Source organism: Oncorhynchus gorbuscha, linkage group LG20 (genome assembly GCF_021184085.1).
Source record: "Oncorhynchus gorbuscha isolate QuinsamMale2020 ecotype Even-year linkage group LG20, OgorEven_v1.0, whole genome shotgun sequence".
Lineage (NCBI taxonomy): Eukaryota > Metazoa > Chordata > Actinopteri > Salmoniformes > Salmonidae > Oncorhynchus > Oncorhynchus gorbuscha.
Window position 1 is genome coordinate 29,342,209 of NC_060192.1, and position 18,763 is coordinate 29,360,971.

At 41.2% G+C, this 18,763-nt stretch overlaps 2 protein-coding genes across 3 annotated transcripts; both read right to left on the reverse strand.

Annotated features, from left to right (window-relative positions):
• Positions 1-310: 310 nt before the first annotated feature.
• LOC124006884 (cytochrome c oxidase subunit 8B, mitochondrial) lies at positions 311-4,795 on the reverse strand. Its single transcript, XM_046317075.1, has 3 exons — positions 4,786-4,795; positions 1,394-1,512; positions 311-406 (listed from the first exon to the last, which is right to left on the reverse strand). The coding sequence occupies exons 1-3, from the start codon at positions 4,793-4,795 to the stop codon at positions 311-313; spliced, it is 225 nt and encodes a 74-aa protein (XP_046173031.1).
• Positions 4,467-10,947, reverse strand: slc22a6l (solute carrier family 22 member 6, like). 2 transcript variants are annotated; one of them, XM_046317612.1, is made up of 11 exons: positions 10,365-10,947; positions 9,601-10,205; positions 9,342-9,445; positions 8,911-9,065; positions 8,617-8,785; positions 8,402-8,525; positions 6,225-6,340; positions 5,905-6,119; positions 5,686-5,794; positions 5,255-5,458; positions 4,467-5,141 (listed from the first exon to the last, which is right to left on the reverse strand). In XM_046317612.1, the coding sequence occupies exons 2-11, from the start codon at positions 10,018-10,020 to the stop codon at positions 5,048-5,050; spliced, it is 1,710 nt and encodes a 569-aa protein (XP_046173568.1). In that variant the 5' UTR covers positions 10,021-10,205; positions 10,365-10,947; the 3' UTR covers positions 4,467-5,047. The 2 variants fall into 2 exon arrangements, with proteins under 2 accessions (XP_046173568.1, XP_046173569.1); XM_046317613.1 differs by having other exon boundaries at positions 10,323-10,947.
• Positions 10,948-18,763: the final 7,816 nt, after the last annotated feature.

An 18,763-nucleotide genomic window follows, 5' to 3' on the forward strand; every position in this document is an offset into this window, starting at 1 on the left:
GGCACTTGACAAACAGGCACATTTGAGACTAGACTATTTCAAGTTGAATTATGTTTTATTATTGTAGCATACTCCTTGTTCAACTAAAATTCACAATTCTTGAGTTGTTGTGCAGCCATTCTATTTGCAGACGGTTCTCCAAAGGGCTGAAGAGTAAACTAGGAGTGAGGAGAGTAAAGTGGAGATGGAGAGGTTGTTCATAGAGGTTGGGGATTTGTTACACAGAGTTCTTGAAGTAATGATGATCCCAGGAGGGTCTTGAATAAGTAGAGAATGTAGGGAACATCCATTAACATGAGTCCATGTTAAGTTAATCTTTCTTCTTGGAGTCCTCAATGTTGGTGAGAATCCAACCGGAAGGTCCCAGGATAGCCAGTGCGAACAGTCCCAGTCCGATGATGGTCTCCTATAGAGAGGATGGTAGAGTAAACAGGACTAGGTTATTCATGGCATGGTGCTATGTTGAGGGTGTTGTGTAATGTTACAGAATGAGAATGTTCAAAAGTGTAGAACAGATGATTACTTCTCAATGTCATGTGGTACAAGGAATCATGTCAGATGGAAAAGGCTATATGGACATTCCTGACCTGCAAAACGATATTTAAGTGCAGCTATTTAGCTACATTTCCATCTCTGTTCTGAGAATTTCAGTTCACTGGATAGTATTCAGGGGCATAACTACAATGCCGTGTCATGGATATTCTCCTGATCACCGCCCTGTTGTGTTGCTGATAAATCAAAAGGTTAACCATGTTAGCTAGCTACATAGCTAACACGACCTTGCAGATTATCACACCAACAAAAGTTTGCAAATTATTATCATAAAAAGTAAGATAGTTTTACATTGATAGGAAAGTTGCTAAATTAGATGCATTTTTAAAAGTAATAAACAAAACAGGAATAGTTCCGACATCCCGCGATCTGGGCCCCCGAGTGGCGCAGCTGTCTGAGGCACTGCATTTCAGTGCTAGATACGTCACTACAGACCCTGGTTCGATTCCATGCTGTATCACAACCGGCCGTGATTGGCCCAGTGTCCTCCTGGTTAGACCGTCATTGTAAATAAGAATTTGTTATTAACCGACTTGCCTAGTTAAATTTGAAAAATCTGTCAGCTAGCTAACGTTAGTCTTCCTGACCTACAGTTAGCTGACGTTAACTGTCTAATGTGACCTTCTAGTTCAACTCTGTCCAATTGATGTTTATCTAAAATAAAACAAATCTATGCCACACTCGTGTCATCGCAATGTTGACACAAACTAAAGTCAAAGCTAAACATCTTCAGCTATCAGTTAGGTAGCTACATTAACTAGCAGGCCCAACATGGCTTATGCCTCAACAGCTACGAGCTTCTTGTCTGTTTCACGACCACAGGTAAAGTTAACTACTTTACGGAAGGGCCGAGAGGGTCTTTAGCCGGTCTGGTGAAGACACTGGCCCTCTGGGTGATCATGGGTCCCCGCAGTGCCAGAGCAGTGCGGGTTGAAATAGTTCTGAGGAGACCAGACACAACTGTGGAATAGAGTTCTTTAATGGTCGGGAAGTGGGTTGCGGTGGTGATCGGTTGTTACTAGTTACCAGATCGGCAAAGTCATAATTATGGCTAAACCCCACCTATTTCTAGAATTTACCTTGTTAAAAACAGATTATAAACATAACCATATACCTAACCTTAAATGAAGACAAAAAACAACGAAATACATTCATGAACTTTTACGATATAGCGAATTTTGGCATTTCTGGGTGTGGTAACTAGTGACAACAGAGTTGATAGGACGAGGAGGTAATTATGTGATTTCCCAAGGGCATTATGGTAGTTGTAGTTATCATACCAGACGACTACCGGTGTGCGAATGAATGTCTTTTCAGAGATTATGGAGTGGCAGTAGACATGGCGTCACTTGAGGTGGCAAGAAAGAGAGGAAGAGGGGTTGAAGAGAATGAGGGCGGCAGAGGTTGAATCTGAATCGGTTGAAGATGGTGGAAAAGAAGGAGGAGGTGTGTTGAAAAAGTATGTTGTCAAGTGCAAACAGTGGGCTCTATGTCAGATTGAGTTTTGAAGATGAAATGTTAGTGAATGAGCAGTGACGACCCATCATCCAGGGCAGGTGTTTTCAGCTCCACCTGGTTAGCTATTTATATTCAGTACCAGTCAACAGTTTGGACCCACCTACTCATTCAATGGTTTTTCTTTATTTTTATTATTTTCTACATTGTAGAACAATAGTGAAGACATCAAAACTATGAAATAACACATATGGAATCATGTAGTAACCAAAAAAGTGTTAAACAAATCAACATATATTTTAGATTCTTCAAAGTAACCAACCTTTGCCTTGATGACAGCTTTGCACACTCTTGGCATTCTCTCAACCAGCTTCACCTGGAATGCTTTTTCAACAGTCTTGAATGAGTTCCCACTTATGCTGAGCACTTGTTGGCTGCTTTTCCTTCACTTTGTGATCCAACTCATCCCAAACCATCTCAATTGGGTTGAGGTCGGGTGATTGTGGAGGCAAGGTCATCTGATGCCTTACTCCATCACTCTCCTTCTTGGTCAAATAGCCCTTACACAGCCTGGAGGTGTGTTGGGTCATTGTCCTGTTGAAAAACAAATGATAGTCCCACTAAGCGCAAACCAGATGGGATGGCGTATCGCTGCAGAATGCTGTGGTAGCCATGCTGGTCACCAGCAAAGTACCCCCACACCATCACACCTCCATTGCCATGCTTCACGGTGGGAACCACACATGCAGAGATCATCCGTTCACCTAATCACAAAGACACGGTGGTTGGAACCAAAAATCTCAAATTTGGACCAATCAGACCAAAGGACAGATTTCCACCAGTCTAATGTCCATTGCTCGTGTTTCTTGGCCCAAGCAAGTCTCTTCTTATTGGTGTCCTTTACTCGTGGTTTCATTGAAGCAATTCGACCATGAAGGCCTGATTCATGCAATCTCCTCTGAACAGTTGATGTTGAGATGTGTCTGTTACTTGAACTCTGATGCATTTATTTGGGCTGCAATTTCTGAGGCTGGTAACCCTAATGAATGTATCCTCTGCAGCAGAGGTAATTATGGGTCTTTCTTTACAGTGGTAGTCTTCGTGAGAGCCAGTTTCATCATAACGTTTGATGGTTTTTGCAACTGACTTGAAGAGACTTTCAAAGTTCTTGAAATTTTCTGGATTGACTGACCTTCATTTCTGAAAATAATTATGGACTTTATTATGGCTTATTTGAGCTGTTCTTGCCATCATATGAACTTGGTCTTTTGCCAAATAGGGCTATTTTCTGTATAACCCCTACCTTGTCACAACACAACTGATTGGCTCAAACGCATTAAGGAAAGAAATTCCACAAATTAACTTTTAACAAGGCACAACTGTTAATTGAAATGCATTCCAGCTGCATGAAGCTGGTTGAGAGAATGCCAAGAGTGTGCATAGCTGTCATCAAGGCAAAGGGTGGTGTAACGTTCGTCGTTAAGGGTAGACCAAGGCGCAGCGTGATTTGAGTTCATCATATTTTATTGAAATGTGAACCAGCAAAAAAAAGAAACAATACAACGAACGAACAGGTTCGTCGTGCAAAAATAGATGCAACCAAACAAAGACAAGATCCCACAACTGAAGGTGGGAAAAAGGGCTGCCTAAGTATGATCCCCAATCAGGGACAACGATAGACAGCTGCCTCTGTTTGGGAACCATACTAGGCCAACAAAGAAAAAGAAAACATAGATATACAAAAACTAGAGTACCCACCCTAGTCACACCCTGACCTAACCAAAATATAGAGAATACACAGGGATCTCTAAGGTCAGGGCGTGACAGGTGGCTACTTTGAAGAATCTCAAATATAATATAATATATAATATAATAAATGTAGATTTATTTAACACTTTTTTGGTTACTACATGATTCCATATGTGTTATTTCGTAGTTTTGATGTCTTCACTATTATTGTACAATGTAGAGAATAGTAAAAATAAAGAAAAACCCTTGAATGAATAGGTGTGTCTAAACTGTTGACTGGTACTGTACATACTAGGATACTCCCCTTTTCATTGGCAGTGAGAACACTCTTTTGAGACCAACTTGTTTTTGCCAAATTTAAACGATTGCGTTCTCAAGGTGATTCAATTCTATACCCTTTACTTAAAGTCTGAACCATAGGGACATTTTTGGGGGAGTTTTTCTAATCTGTATTTTTTTTATTGGACCAAAATAAGCCTCTACTCGAGTCCTGGACTTATAAAGCATGTTCAATGTAGGTTAGGGGTGTTGTAGCCCCACATACGCAACTTTGCACTTTCTGGGCATCATGTCTTTAAAAAAAGTTATGTTATGTATCTATCTGATCTTCTTCTGATCTTTTAATCACTGACCATGTGTGGCATCTTTTATTTAGGTAATATGATTGCATTTTCCCCTCCCCGTTTTCTAGGAAAATACGGAGACAGGACAACATCTGACATTTTATTTTCTACCTGATATACTGTAGGCCTAAGCTACACAAACCGATTCCAGCTACAAATACCATGCCCAGTCAAGATGACCAGTTTCATGGACTGTAACGGAAATTGTGCCACAGTCACAATATAGCCACATGGCTATGACCATTCATACTGATTATACTGATAGAAGGTGAGGATAACTTTGTCATTATTTTAAGGAATGCATACTAGTATAGAACATAAAAATATAGGCCTGGCCCATAGAAAGATGCAAATAAAGTTGTAGTTAGAATACACAATATACTGTAGCATATATTTATTTACTCACAATCTAGCATTAATTCATGTTTTACTGTTGAAATATTAAATGTTAAACAGACCACAATGTACCACAGCAGATCATTTCATTATTCTACGTAGCTCATAGTTCGTCAGTCTTCCAAAACAAATCATGGTAATTTCCTCCTACACCAGTGGACCAGTTACAATATTGATTGCTACCTTACAGTCTTTGTGGAAAAGCTGTAGAGCAAGCAACTTTAGTATCTATTTAGACTATACAGGCAAGGTCAGTAACATTTGATGAGTCTTCAGGCAGCTTCCTTGAACAGGGTATTATGGGTATCTACCATGTCCAGCTCCTCCTTCTTGGGCGAGGCATTGAGGATTGTTTTCTTGCAACTTCTGAAAGAAAGAAAATAAAGGAAGCTAGTTTGCAGTTGGGAGTCGTTCTCACTTTACTACTCCTGGTACAGTGTTCAATATTCTACTGCTCTTGAGTCTGTGTCTCGACTTACCTCTCATCCACATCCTGGATAGTGTCTGGTAGTGGTGCACCAAGTGTTTCTGGCAGATAGATGGCGACCACCCCACTTAAGATGGGGGCTACCCCATAGATGAAGCCAGGCAGCCACGGGACAGCCTCCCCAAGGAGCAGCACCATGGGGGCCACCATCGCTCCTACACGAGCCATCATGGACACCCAGCCCATGCCATTCTGCCTGGGGCACAGAAGAGAATCCACAACTATCAAATTTCATCAGACACCTGAACAGAATACATTTTTCATCCATTTGCATTCATCTTCATCACATATATTGCCTAATGCTAATGAACAGGTAAAAATATTACATATAAAAACACATAGGTTTTACAATCAGTATTGGAATACTATAGTCAACTGAAACAGCCTGTGCGTGATGGGTGTCATTGGTAGAGTTGGAATTACCGGATGATGGTGGGGTACAGCTCTCCAGAGTAGAGGTAGCAGCAGTTGAATGACGCGGCCAGGCACCCCTTACCCAGCACGGCTAGAGTGGTGCGCACTGTCTGTTTTTCTGAATGGAAGCGATAACAACAACAGACAACAATGAAATCACACCAGTGCTGTTAGCCATGACATCCAAAAAGAGCACAATGACACCTGACACAGGCAAAACCAACTCACCGTATGGCACCAATATGTTGATCAAAATGGTGACTCCAGACAATATGAGTGCAGCGCACTGTGAGGGCCGACGCCCAAATATACTCATGGACACTGTAACCACTACTTTGGCAGGGATGTCCACCGCTCCGAATATCACTTGAATCAAGTAGATGTCCACGCCAAACTTCTGCAGATCCATAGATAGACCATAGTAGGCGAAGCTCGTGGAGAACCTTAAAGAATGTCAAAGTGGGTGTCATGATCATTTCATTTAGAAGGGATTTTTGGGCAGCACTTTGTCATAGTGAAAGGCAGAAGTAGAAGTAGAGGAGACACACCAGACAGCACTGAGACAGATGGTGATGTTCCTCATGGAGGGCGTGCGGAGCAGGTCTACTACAGAGTAGGAGCCCTGTGAGCAGGACATCTCCTTCTTCATGGAATCCTGCAGCATCTGGATGCACAGAGACAGTACTGAGTACTTTCACATACAGTTGAAGTCGGAAATGTACATGCACCTTAGCCAAATACATTTGAACTCAGTTTAACACAATTCCTGGCATTTAATCTGAGTAAACATTCCCTGTCAGTTAGGATCACCACTTTATTTTAAGAATGTGAAATGTCAGAATAATAGTTGAGAGAATGATTTATTTCAAATTCGATTTATTTCATCACATTGCCTGTGGGTTAGAAGTTTACATACACTCAATTCATATTTGGTAGCATTGTCTTTAAAACTTCTTGGCGCACCCATCCCTTTAGCGGGATCATTTTCGTCAACATCCTCTGAATTGCAAAGCGCCAAATTCAAATTAAATGACTAAAAATATGTCATTTTCATGAAATCACAAGTGCAATATAGCAAAACACAGCTTAGCTTGTTGTTAATCCACCTGGCATGTCAGATTTCAAAAAAGCTTTACAGCAAAAGCAAACCAAGCATTTATGTGAGGACATCTCTCTCAGCAGACTAAACATTACAAACAGCTAGCAGCAAAGTAGATTGGTCACGAAAGTCAGAAAAGCAATAAAATGAATCACTTACCTTTAATGATCTTCGCATGTTTGCACTCACGAGACGCCCAGTTACACAATAAATGTTCCTTTTATTCGATAAAGATTATTTTTATATCCAAAATACCTCCATTTGGTTGGTGAGTTTTGTTCAGAAATCCACAGGCTCGAGCGGTCACGACTTTGGGTGAATTTTGACCCATTCCTCCTGACAGAGCTCGTGTAACTGGGTCAGGTTTGTAGGCCTCCTTGCTCGCACACGCTTTTTCAGTTCTGCACACAAATGTTCTATAGGATTGAGGTCAGGGCTTTGTGATATCCACTCCAATACCTTGACTTTGTTGACCTTAAGCCATTTTGCCACAACTTTGGAAGTATGCTTGGGGTCATTGTCCATTTGGAAGACCCATTTGCGACCAAGCTTTAATAACTTCCTGACTGATGTCTTGAGATGTTGCTTAATATATCCACATATTTTTTCTCCTTCATGATGCCATCTATTTTGTGAAGTGCACCAGTCCCTCCTGCAGCAAAGCACCCCCACAACATGATGCTGCCACCCACGTGGGAAAGCCTCGCCCTTTTTCCTCCAAACATAACGATGGTCATTATGACCAAACAGTTCTATTTTTGTTTCATCAGACCAGAGGACATTTCTCCAAAGAGTACGATCTTTGTCCCCATGTGCAGTTTTGGGGGGGCGGTTTTGGAGCAGTGGCTTCTTCCTTGCTGAGCGGCCTTACAGGTTATGTCGATATAGGACTCATTTTACTGTGGATATAGATACTTTTGTACCTGTTTCCTCCAGCATCTTCACAAGGTCCTTTGCTGTTGTTCTGGGATTGATTTGCCCTTTTCGGACCAAAGTATGTTCATCTCTAGGAGACAGAAAGCGTCTCCTTCCTGAGCGGTATGTCTGCTGCTTGGTCCCATGGTGTTTATACTTGCGTATTATTGTTTGTACATATGAACGTGGTACCTTCAGGCATTTAGAAATTGCTCCCAAGGATGAACTAGACTTGTGGAGGTCTACAATTTGTTTCTGAGGTCTTGGCTGATTTCTTTTGATTTTCCCATGATGTCAAGGAAAGAGGCACTGAGTTTGAAGGTAGGTCTTGAAATACATCCACAGGTACACCTCTAAATTGACTCAAATGATGTCAATTAGCCTATCAGAAGCTTCTAAAGCCATAACATAATTTTCCAGAATTGTTCCGATCTGTTTCAAGGCACAGTCAACTTAGTGTACGTGAACTTCTTACCCACTGGAATTATAAGTGAAATAATCTGTCTGTAAACAATTGTTGGAAAAATTACTTGTGTCATGCACAAAGTAGATGTACTAACCGACTTGCCAGAACTATAGTTTGTTAATAAGAATTTTGTGGAGTGGTTGAAAAACAAGTTTTAATGACTCCAACCTAAGTGTCTGTAAACTTCCGACTTTAACTGTTAAGTGCAGGTACACATACACACACATTAACACACACTTCCTTACTTCAAGATTGATTTTGTCACCCTCTTCACGGCGTCCATTGATTCGGGCCACTCTTTTGAGATTTTTGACCGCTTGCTCAGACTTTCTGTTCAGGACGAGCCATCGTGCAGACTCCAGGAACCACCTGCACAAGTCAGATGTGGTAAACAACATGTTATGATCAAATAGCCTTACTAGGTAAAGTGCCATGGCTGCACCAATCCTTTGGGTCTCACCATGAGTAGAGGAAGGTGATGTAGAAAGGTACGGAGACAGCCAGCGTTAGCCAGCGCCAGTCCCGAATGAAGTAGGCCACTACTGCCAAGATCAGCTGACCCATTGTGTAACAGTAGCCTGTCCCTGTACCCACCACTGTCCTCACTCTTGTGGGAATCCACTCCACAACTAGAGGAGAGAGAAACAGAGAGACGGAAAGAGTAATTACATGGTGGGTGGGCCTCTCTCTTCTTGAGCATTTCCCACCTTAGCCTGCAGTGCCCACTGCCTACCAAGCCCTTCCTGTAACGTACTGAGAGAGAAGGAGTTGAGCCCCAGGCCAGAAAGGGCCATGCCAGTGATGAAGCGGAAGAGGCAGAAGACGGAGAATGAGGTGGAGAAGGCAGCACACGTCCCTCCCACTGCCATCAACAGGTTGGAGATTAGCAGCAGGAAACGCCGTCCAAATCTGAGACAGAACGTAGAGAGAGAGAGAGTGGGTACAGAGGAGACCTCTGCCATTAATCCCTGAAGAGTACAATACCATGTGAAGTATCTGAATAACTGCTGCAGCTGCATACTTCCAGTATTTTCGAGACCTGTATTTGCAGAAGAGGCATTGTCTGAGATAAGCCAACAAAAATATCAAAGAGAGAAACCAGGCCTTAGTATTGAAACAGAAAAACAGAAATGATCTGACATTCGAGATCTGAGGATCTATTTAATAAGAAAAGCAAAGTGGTACCTGTCCGACAGTCCCCCAAAGATTACAGCTCCCACAAGCACCCCTCCCATATAAATGGTTTGTCCCATCTGCTTCAACGAGCGAAGATCGCAGACCAAGTCCCACTGACAAGAGAAAAAGAGAATACAGAATACATATAACTGACAGTTTGAAACATATCCTTAAACACATCCACAATTATTTTTGTCGTCGGATCTCTTTCAAATGTTTGTTTGGACACATGTAAAAATACTACGTAAACCGTATCCATGATTGTTACCTCAGAGATAATTGTGGAACTCATCTCTGTCATGCTGTACTCCCATCCATCTTTACAGCCCTGCAGCTCAGCATCTAGAAGGCCTTCAGTATCATTACTACTGTCTCGCTTCACCTTCTGACTGTAGGTCCCATTCTCTGACAGGAGCTGCCACTGGGGCGCGGCATAGCGCAGGCATCTCGCCGGCCCGCTGTTCTTAATGTCCTGGGGCACGGTGAGCAGCAGAACCTGCTCCGGGCTCAGACTAGACAGGGACAGGTTCCTGTGGACACTGCAGTGGTGTGGGGGTACTGAGGCCACAAAGTTCTGCAACAGATTATGACTGGCCATCATAAGGATGGGCATACAGAGCAAGGTGACATGCAGGACCTGAAAGCGGCCCGTGCTGCCCACCTGTTCTAGAAGGTCACCAAAGGCCATGGCTGTGAGACACAACTAGAAGTGGGTTTGCTTGAGAAGAGAAGTTGCTGAAGCAAAGGAATGTGATTCTCCACTTCAACGTCTTTTGTAACACGTCTAAAAATGCCAGCGAGTAAAAACACTCAAGTTTTTAAAAAACACGTTTAAAAAATGTTGTTCTCCACTTGATGAGACTTGTAGCCTACCTGTGAAAGAAGTACAGAAGCACATTAATGGGAAGAAGTATATCAATACTTGCAATCATTTTCATTGTGATGTTTACTCTTATTCTTTTATAATCAGATTATGTGCTAAAATAATACCTCAGAAAAGACTATCCAGTGGAAGCATAGATGGTAACATACCTGTTCGTTCCCATTATAGAACATATGGACAAATTACATCTAAAAGGTTTGACTTCAAAATAAATCAAATACTTCACTTGAGACACAAAAGCTGTTATATAGATTCCGTTATGCACCAGCCTTGCCTTTGTTGAAGAAAAGTCCAGATTTTAGCAAGCATCCTACTGTGAACAAACACAGCCTTCACAGCAAGAGTTTTTTTTCAGAGAGAGACCAAGATTCCATGGAGTCCATTCAGACCATTCACTTCAATATGTTACATTATATTTAAAAAGTTCCCTTTAACAACAGCCAAAAAATCGAACCAGGAAAGAAACAGTGTTTTTGCTACGCATTGTTAGTTAATCTGCTCTGGAATTTCTATGGCTTTTCTGAGGAAACTCTTTCTGGATTATAACCTGCTCAGTTAAACCGCTTGAGGTCTTAACTACTCTTTCCATGGACCGCTGAGGGAAAAGGAGAGTCCTTGCTGTGTGGCATTAATCCCTTGTCCACTGGAGAGTCAACAGCATCATACACCATCATCATACACACAGGCACACACTTAGTGTTCTTTTGTATATACAGATGTCCCAACGTCTTGATTGGTTATATTTTAGTGTGAGTGAAGGGGTTAGTGTGAGTGAAGGGGTTAGTGTGAGTGAAGGGGTTAGTGTGTGTGTGTGTGTGTGTGTGTGTGTGTGTGTGTGTGTGTGTGTGTGTGTGTGTGTGTGTGTGTGTGTGTGTGTGTGTGTGTGTGTGTGTGTGTGTGTGTGTGTGTGTGTGTGTGTGTGTGTGTGTGTGTGTGTGTGTGTGTGTGTGTGTGTGTGTGTGTGTGTGTGTGTGTGTGTGTGTGTGTGGGACGGAGGGAGGGAGGGAGGGAGGGGATTAAGATTGGCAAATAACTGACTTTTTGGAACAATTATTGCTGGTATGCTGCATGTTGACAGTCGGTCAAAGAGATCATATTTTGTAATAATTCTGAGACAAGAAAGATTAGATATTAGACAAGCGCAAAGGACAGTAACTGTTGAATATAAAATAACTCCACAGTTTTAACAGCAGCAGAGTCCAACCATCCCCAGTCAGTAAAGGCAGTAGACAAATAACAGAGTTCCTAAAATCATTTTCCAATTGTTTTGTTCTGAACAGAAACACCATTTTTTTGATACGTTTTACTGTTCCTACCAGCAAAATAAAGTTGGGAACCAGTTCGAATTACCAAAAAAGTACAGGTTTATATTGTTCCTTCCGGTTCCTTTTTCAACCTGTGAAATCAACCGTTTTTTCCATTTAGCTCATTAAATGACTTCACCAATCAGTGTGGATAGAGCAGCTTGCTAGGGAGCAGGCAAGCTAGGTGTTTGAGAGATTTAAAAAAAACAGTTGCATTGGACCATGAATATGGGCTGAAGTCACCCACAGCAGATCTCAATGGAAAAGGTGCATAAAAGATGGAGGAATTAAGGTATTACTTTTTCATTTCAGCACAATCCACAGACTTTTTAAACTACGGCGCGCAACATGGTTCAATGTCCCTATAAATCAGCACAATCTAGTTTTTTGTTTTTTCAAACTGTCACTGTCTTAGAATTGGGATCATGCTAATGCCATTACATAAAATGAGTAACAGAGAGCAATGTACAATACGACAACCTTTACAAATGAGGCGTTTGTGGTAAGTACATGGGGGACGCCACATTCTTTTTCAAGACTATGTGGCACTCTAGTAGTTATCATGAGAAGTGGAATCCTGCGATTTTAGCAGACTAAGGGCAATTTATATATTTGACAATCATTCCTTACAACTGAAATAAAGTATTGCATAGTTTACCGTGGAAACCCTAATATGGCAATAGCTACCCTACACATTTTATGAATGGAAAAGTCATGGTGTAGGATACATTTTTTGTTTCCAATTTATGTAATCCGTTCATGATTTTACTTGTCTTAATGAAATAGCAGAATTTCATGCCCATTTAACATTTTTAACTAAATCGTAATTTATTTTTAATCAAATGATCTAAAAAAAAAGTTATTTAAAGTTGCACAAATGATATTAGAATTGTTTTATTTAACCCTTTCAAAAACAAAACAACAGTCTGCAAACAGCATACAACTTGGCATGATTGTGCGTGATTGTCTATGCATGACGAGCTGTTCGTTGTTAGGCAAGTAGTGAAGAGTAACATTTACAATGTTGTGAGGATAGCAGAGATGATTTATTTATCTGTAGAACAACGTGATAACAATCAATAGAGAACCTTTATACTTACTTACAGGCTAAAGCAAGTATGCCAGTAGGCCTACAGTGGCATATTGTACTTTATTGAAGCAACTACAATGGGAGAACAAGTATTTGATACACTGCCGATTTTGCAGGTATTCCAACTTACAAAGCATGTAGAGGGCTGTAATTTTTATCATAGGTACAATTCAACTGTGAGAGACGGAATCAAAAACAAAAATCCAGAAAATCACATTGTATGATTTTTAAGTAATTAATTAGCATTTTATTGCATGACATAAGTATTTGATACATCAGAAAAGCAGAACTTAATATTTGGTACAGAAACTTTGTTTGCAATTACAGAGATCATACGTTTCCTGTAGTTCTTGACCAGGTTTGCACACACTGCAGCAGGGACTTTGGCCCACTCCTCCATACAGACCTTCTCCAGATCCTTCAGATTTTTGTGACTCTACTTTGTCTCTATACTGACGCTTGGCTTGTTTGATTGCCTTGCGGAGGGAATAGCTACAATGTTTGTATTTGGTCATGTTTCCGGTCACCTTGCCCTGGTTAAAAGCAGTGGTTCGTGCTTTCAGTTTCACGCGAATGCTGCCATCAATCCACGGTTTCTGGTTTGGGAATGTTTTAATCGTTGCTATGGGAACGACATCATCAATGCACTTTCTAATGAACTCGCTCACCGAGTCAGCGTATTCGTCAATGTTGTTGTTGGAAGCAATGCGGAACATATCCCAGTCCACGTGATCGAAGCAGTCTTGAAATGTGGAATCAGATTGGTCGGACCAGCGTTGAACAGACCTGAGCGCGGGAGCTTCTTGTTTTAGTTTCTGTCTGTAGGCAGGGAGCAACAAAATGGAGTCGTGATCAGCTTTTCCGAAAGGAGGGCAGGGGAGGGCCTTATATTTTTTTTGTGTTTTTTTTTATTTTACCTTTATTTAACCAGGCAAGTCAGTTAAGAACACATTCTTATTTTCAACGACGGCCTGGGAACAGTGGGTTAACTGCCTGTTCAGGGGCAGAACGACAGATTTGTACCTTGTCAGCTCGGGGGTTTGAACTCGCAACCTTCTGGTTACTAGTCCAACGCTCTAACCACTAGGCTACGCTGCCGCCGCAGAAGTTAGAATAGCAATGATCCAAGGTTTTACCAGCCCTGGTTGCGCAATCGATGTGCTGATACAATTTAGGGAGTCTTGTTTTCAGATTAGCCTTGTTAAAAGCCCCAGCTACAATGAATGCAGCCTCAGGATATCTGGTTTCCAGTTTGCAAAGAGTCAAATAAAGTTTGTTCAGGGCCATCGATGTGTCTGCTTTGGGGGGAATATATACAGATGTGAATATAATCGAAGAGAATTCTCTTGGTAGATAATGCGGTCGACCTTTGATTCTGAGGAATTCTAAGTCAGGTGAACAGAAGGACTTGAGTTCCTGTATGTTGTTGTGATCACACCATGTCTCGTTAATCATAAGGCATACCCCCCGACCCCTCTTCTTACCAGAAAGAGGTTTGTTTCTGTCGGCGCGATGCATGAAGAAACCAGCTGGCTGCACCGATTCCGTTAGCATCTCTCGATTGAGCCATGTTTCCGTGAAGCAAAGAACGTTACAGTCTCTGATGTCTCTCTGGAATGCTACCCTTGCTCGGTTTTCATCAACCTTGTTGTCAAGAGACTGGACATTGGCGAGTAGTATACTAGGGAGTGGTGCATGATGTGCCCGTCTACGGAGCCTGACCAGAAGACCGCTTTGTTTGCCTCTTTTACGACATCGTTGTTTTGGGTCGCAGGCTGGGATCCATTCCGTTGTCCTGGGTGGAAGGCAGAACACAGGATCCGCTTCGCGAAAGTCATATTCCTGGTCGTACTGATGGTGAGTTGACGTTGCTCTTATATTCAGTAGTTCTTCCCGACTGCATGTAATGAAACCTAAGATTACCTGAGGTACCAATGTAAGAAATAACACGTAAAAAAAAAATACTGCATAGTTTCCTAGGAAAGTGAAGCGAGGCGGCCATCTCGGTCAGCGCCGGAAACTGTTCCCCATCATTACACACACCTGCTCCCCATTATTGCACACAACTGTTCCCCATCATTACACACACCTGCTCCCCATCATTACACACACCTGTTGCCAATCATTACACACACCTGCTCCCCATTATTACACACTCCTGTTCCCCATCATTACACACACCTGCTCCACATCATTACACACACCCGCTCCACATCATTCCACACACCTACTCCCCATCATTACACACATCATCACCTTCATTACCTTCCTTTTATTTAGCCCTCAGTAGCCTCAGTCATCAGACAGTATGGGTTTGCTTTCATGTTCAGTATGCATCTCCTGTTTTGTTCATTTGCCTTTCATCATTGTTATTAAACTCTCCTTCTGCACATGCTTCCTGACTCCCTGCGTATTCATGACGCTCACATAGCAATAGAAAAACTGCCAATGCACTAACACATTTTGAAATTGCACCATAGTAAGTTGACACACCAATTAGGTGTTTTTTCTTTTTGGGGAAGGCCTACAAAAGGGGCTGTTAATTGCACATTCATGATATAGAGTATGTGCAACGGCTGTTGGTTGAAGAAGGTGAGGACCAAGGTGCAACGTGGTGCGTGTTCATCATTATTTAATAGAACAGAACACTGAATGACAAAACAACAAAGAGAACAACCGAAACAGTTCTGTCTAGTGCAGACACAAAAACAGAAAGCAACTACCCACAAAACCCATGTGGGCAAGAGCTACGTAAGTATGGTTCTCAATCAGAGACAACGACAGACAGCTGTCCCTGATTGAGAACCATACCCGGCCAAAAACAAAGAAATAGAAAAACATAGAAAAAAGAACATAGAATGCCCACCCTAGTCACACCCTGGCCTAACCAAAATAGAGAATAAAAAGCCTCTCTATGGCCAGGACGTGACAGTATGTCTGGAAATATTCACCTATCACGGCTCAGGGTAAGACCCAGATGCAGACACAAGAGGTGGATTGTACGAGTGTGAGAGTTTATTACTGTACAAGGGGCAGGCAAAAGGTAAGTCAAGGCAGGCAAAGAGTCGTAATCCAAATCAGAGTCAGACAGGTACAGGATGGGATCAAGGTCAGGGCAGGCAGAAAGGTCAGAACTGGGAAGACTAAGAAAAAACAAAAACTAGAGCACAGGGAACACACTGGTAAGCAGTGGCAGTTCTAGGTTGTATGGCTCCCTGGGTGAACCCCCCCTGGAGTTGCATGTATCCAGACATACTCTATATCATGGAGTTGCATGTATCCAGACATACTCTATATCATGGAGTTGAATGTATCCATACATACTCTATATCATGGAGTTGAATGTATCCAGACATACTCTATATCATGGAGTTGAATGTATCCAGACATACTCTATATCATGGAGTTGAATGTATCCAGACATACTCTATATCATGGAGTTGAATGTATCCAGACATACTCTATATCATGGAGTTGAAAGTATCTAGATATAGTATGAAAGGTGTTCTCTTGTGTTAATGTATTTACTTTTCTACTTCATGTTTCACATTGTGTTTCATAAGACAATCTGTGGCCAATAAGTGACCAGAACCCCACTCACATTATTCCATCCAGTTATGCAACTCGTTTGACATTTGGACTCAGAGAACCGTGAGTTAGCAATACTTTGGGACAGTTCTGACAAATGAACAAAGTAATGATCAAATTATATTAACAGGAATTGGGAGAAACGGAGGGGGATCGTCTAGACTTTTGAACTGAGAGAGTGAGCCAGATGACAGGGTGAAAGACGTACAGCTATACTGTAGATATTAAAGTATTATTAGTCATTCTCTGGAAGTAGTATTGTCCTTAGCTATCCATGCATGTATACAGTATGTACTGTCTATAAGTAAGAAACGTTGCTTGTCGAGTTACAGATATCTACCACAGTGGCATTTGGCTTGGAGGAATCTGCTCTGCTCCAATAAGAAACAGCATGAGTTGTCAGAATGAATGACTCTCTACTTGTAAGGTGCCTCCAGACAATTCCAGACCAATTTAGCCTGGGTTGTGCAGAGACACACTGAACAAGAGTTCCCTATGTATCGTTCTAGCCTTAGTTAATTATGGAGTAAGAGATACAAGTTTTACTAAGCTAACATGAAATTGTATTAATATGGTAAATTAGCTATGTGACCCCTTTAGGTATCAAAAAAATATAGCAAAACATTTATTGAAAATTTGAATTAGAGTTTACTGCTATTAGCCCACAGAAACAAATTGAATAACAGATGAATTCATGGAAAAACAGGTAGGCCAAAACTTAATCAAAAGTTTGTTTTAATTGTGTCTGTCCTATATCTCAGAAATAAGATAGATCAGGATATTATTATTTATTTTTTATACCCCTATTTAACACTAAACTCTACTTCCAATTCATTTTAAACTAGTACCGAGCTACCTTCAGACTAGTTTTAGAGCATCCTAGAGCAACATGTATGTGTTCATGAGAGTCTCACCATTTGTTTTTCATAGTAGTTTGTAGGCCAAACCATTTGGATGCTACAGATGTTTTCGTGAGAAGAGCGATGTTCAGGATGTCTCATGGTCTGACAAACATCTCTGTAACTCCACAGATGCAGGAGGCCCTCCATTGGTGGATGCAGTGGACTGGAACGCAGCCTATGCAACAACAAAACAGATATCTCTAGCTTAAACAGATGGATTTTGATTGGGATTCTTTTTATTGTGCTAATTACTTTTCCGCGGGAGGTGTGGACATCGACTCTAGCTGTTATGCTGTTAAAATATACTTCAGTGAGGGACAGTAGGTTTCAATGCACTGTGTGTTTGTACAGGTGGTGCGAATAGTCATCTACACCTTAAGAAGGCAAAACTTTTCGCTAATTTCCTGGGAATGTCAACGTGACAACTGTTTATAAAGTAAACAACAACCTTTTAGTTGTACATATGGTACATTTGTTTTGTAATCAACAGTTGAAGCAAGGCATGTAGATGTGTAATGGAGAAGACTGTCTGGAGTAACTGGTGACTCATTTCGTCCCCATGTCGTTTAATGCTTTACAGATCTCTGGCAGAAATACTGGCAACAGCTTGGATCCTATAGTCAGAGAGACTGCAATGTGTGTCGGTGTTGAGTTGCCACACAGTGTGGGAACGTGAGGTAAGCCGGTGTATGTGACATACACATACACGTGTTTAGCAGATGTTATTGCGGGTGTAGCGAAATGCTTGTGTTTCTAGCTCCAACAGTGCAGTAACATCTAACAAGTAATATCTAACAATTTCACAACATTGCACTCAATACACACAAATCTAAGTAAAGGAATGGAATTATGAACATATAAATATTTGGACGAGCAATGTCAGCGCAGCTTGGACTAAGATGCAGTAGAATAGAATAGAATACAGTACGTATATCCATATGAGATGGATAATGCAAAATATATCAACATCATTAAAGTGACTACAGGACAACATCATTAAAGTGACTAGTGTTCCATTATTAAAGTGGCCAGTGATTTCAAGTCTATGTATGTAGGGCAGCAGCCACTAACATGCTAGTGATTGTTATTTAACATCATTGTGTCTGTGACTATCATAACATGTGAACACTGTTATTTTATCAAATCAATTCTCTATGTGTAATTATTATGTGATTAAATTAATCATGTAAACATTAAATAACTAGGAAGTCGGGGCACCACGGGAAAATGTTTATAGAGTCTCTATTTCCCGAATCGACTCTTCAGATATTTTCATATCTTATAAATTAGTCTTCTATTAATGTATCCCTATTACCTCATCAGCCTTATTTCTGAATGTCGCAAACCCTTTGATATCTGTACGAACCATAGTCTCCATAATGACTCAACGATATACAGATTGCCTTAATTATTTTGTTTCTAACTAACTAACCAAATCAGAGAAATACATAAACAAACAATATAGTCATTGGTTACTAACACAATGCATTGATAAGTCCCTAGTGGACTAAACTGGTTTGATGACTTGGTAGACAATAAAAAGGGGTGGGGACAGGAAAAGAGCGGGAAAGACCAAATGGATTCCCTACGCACAGTTGATAATTATATTCATTGAAATGCTAATCCTTTGCACCTAAATGGCCGCTCATTCGAAAATAATTGCA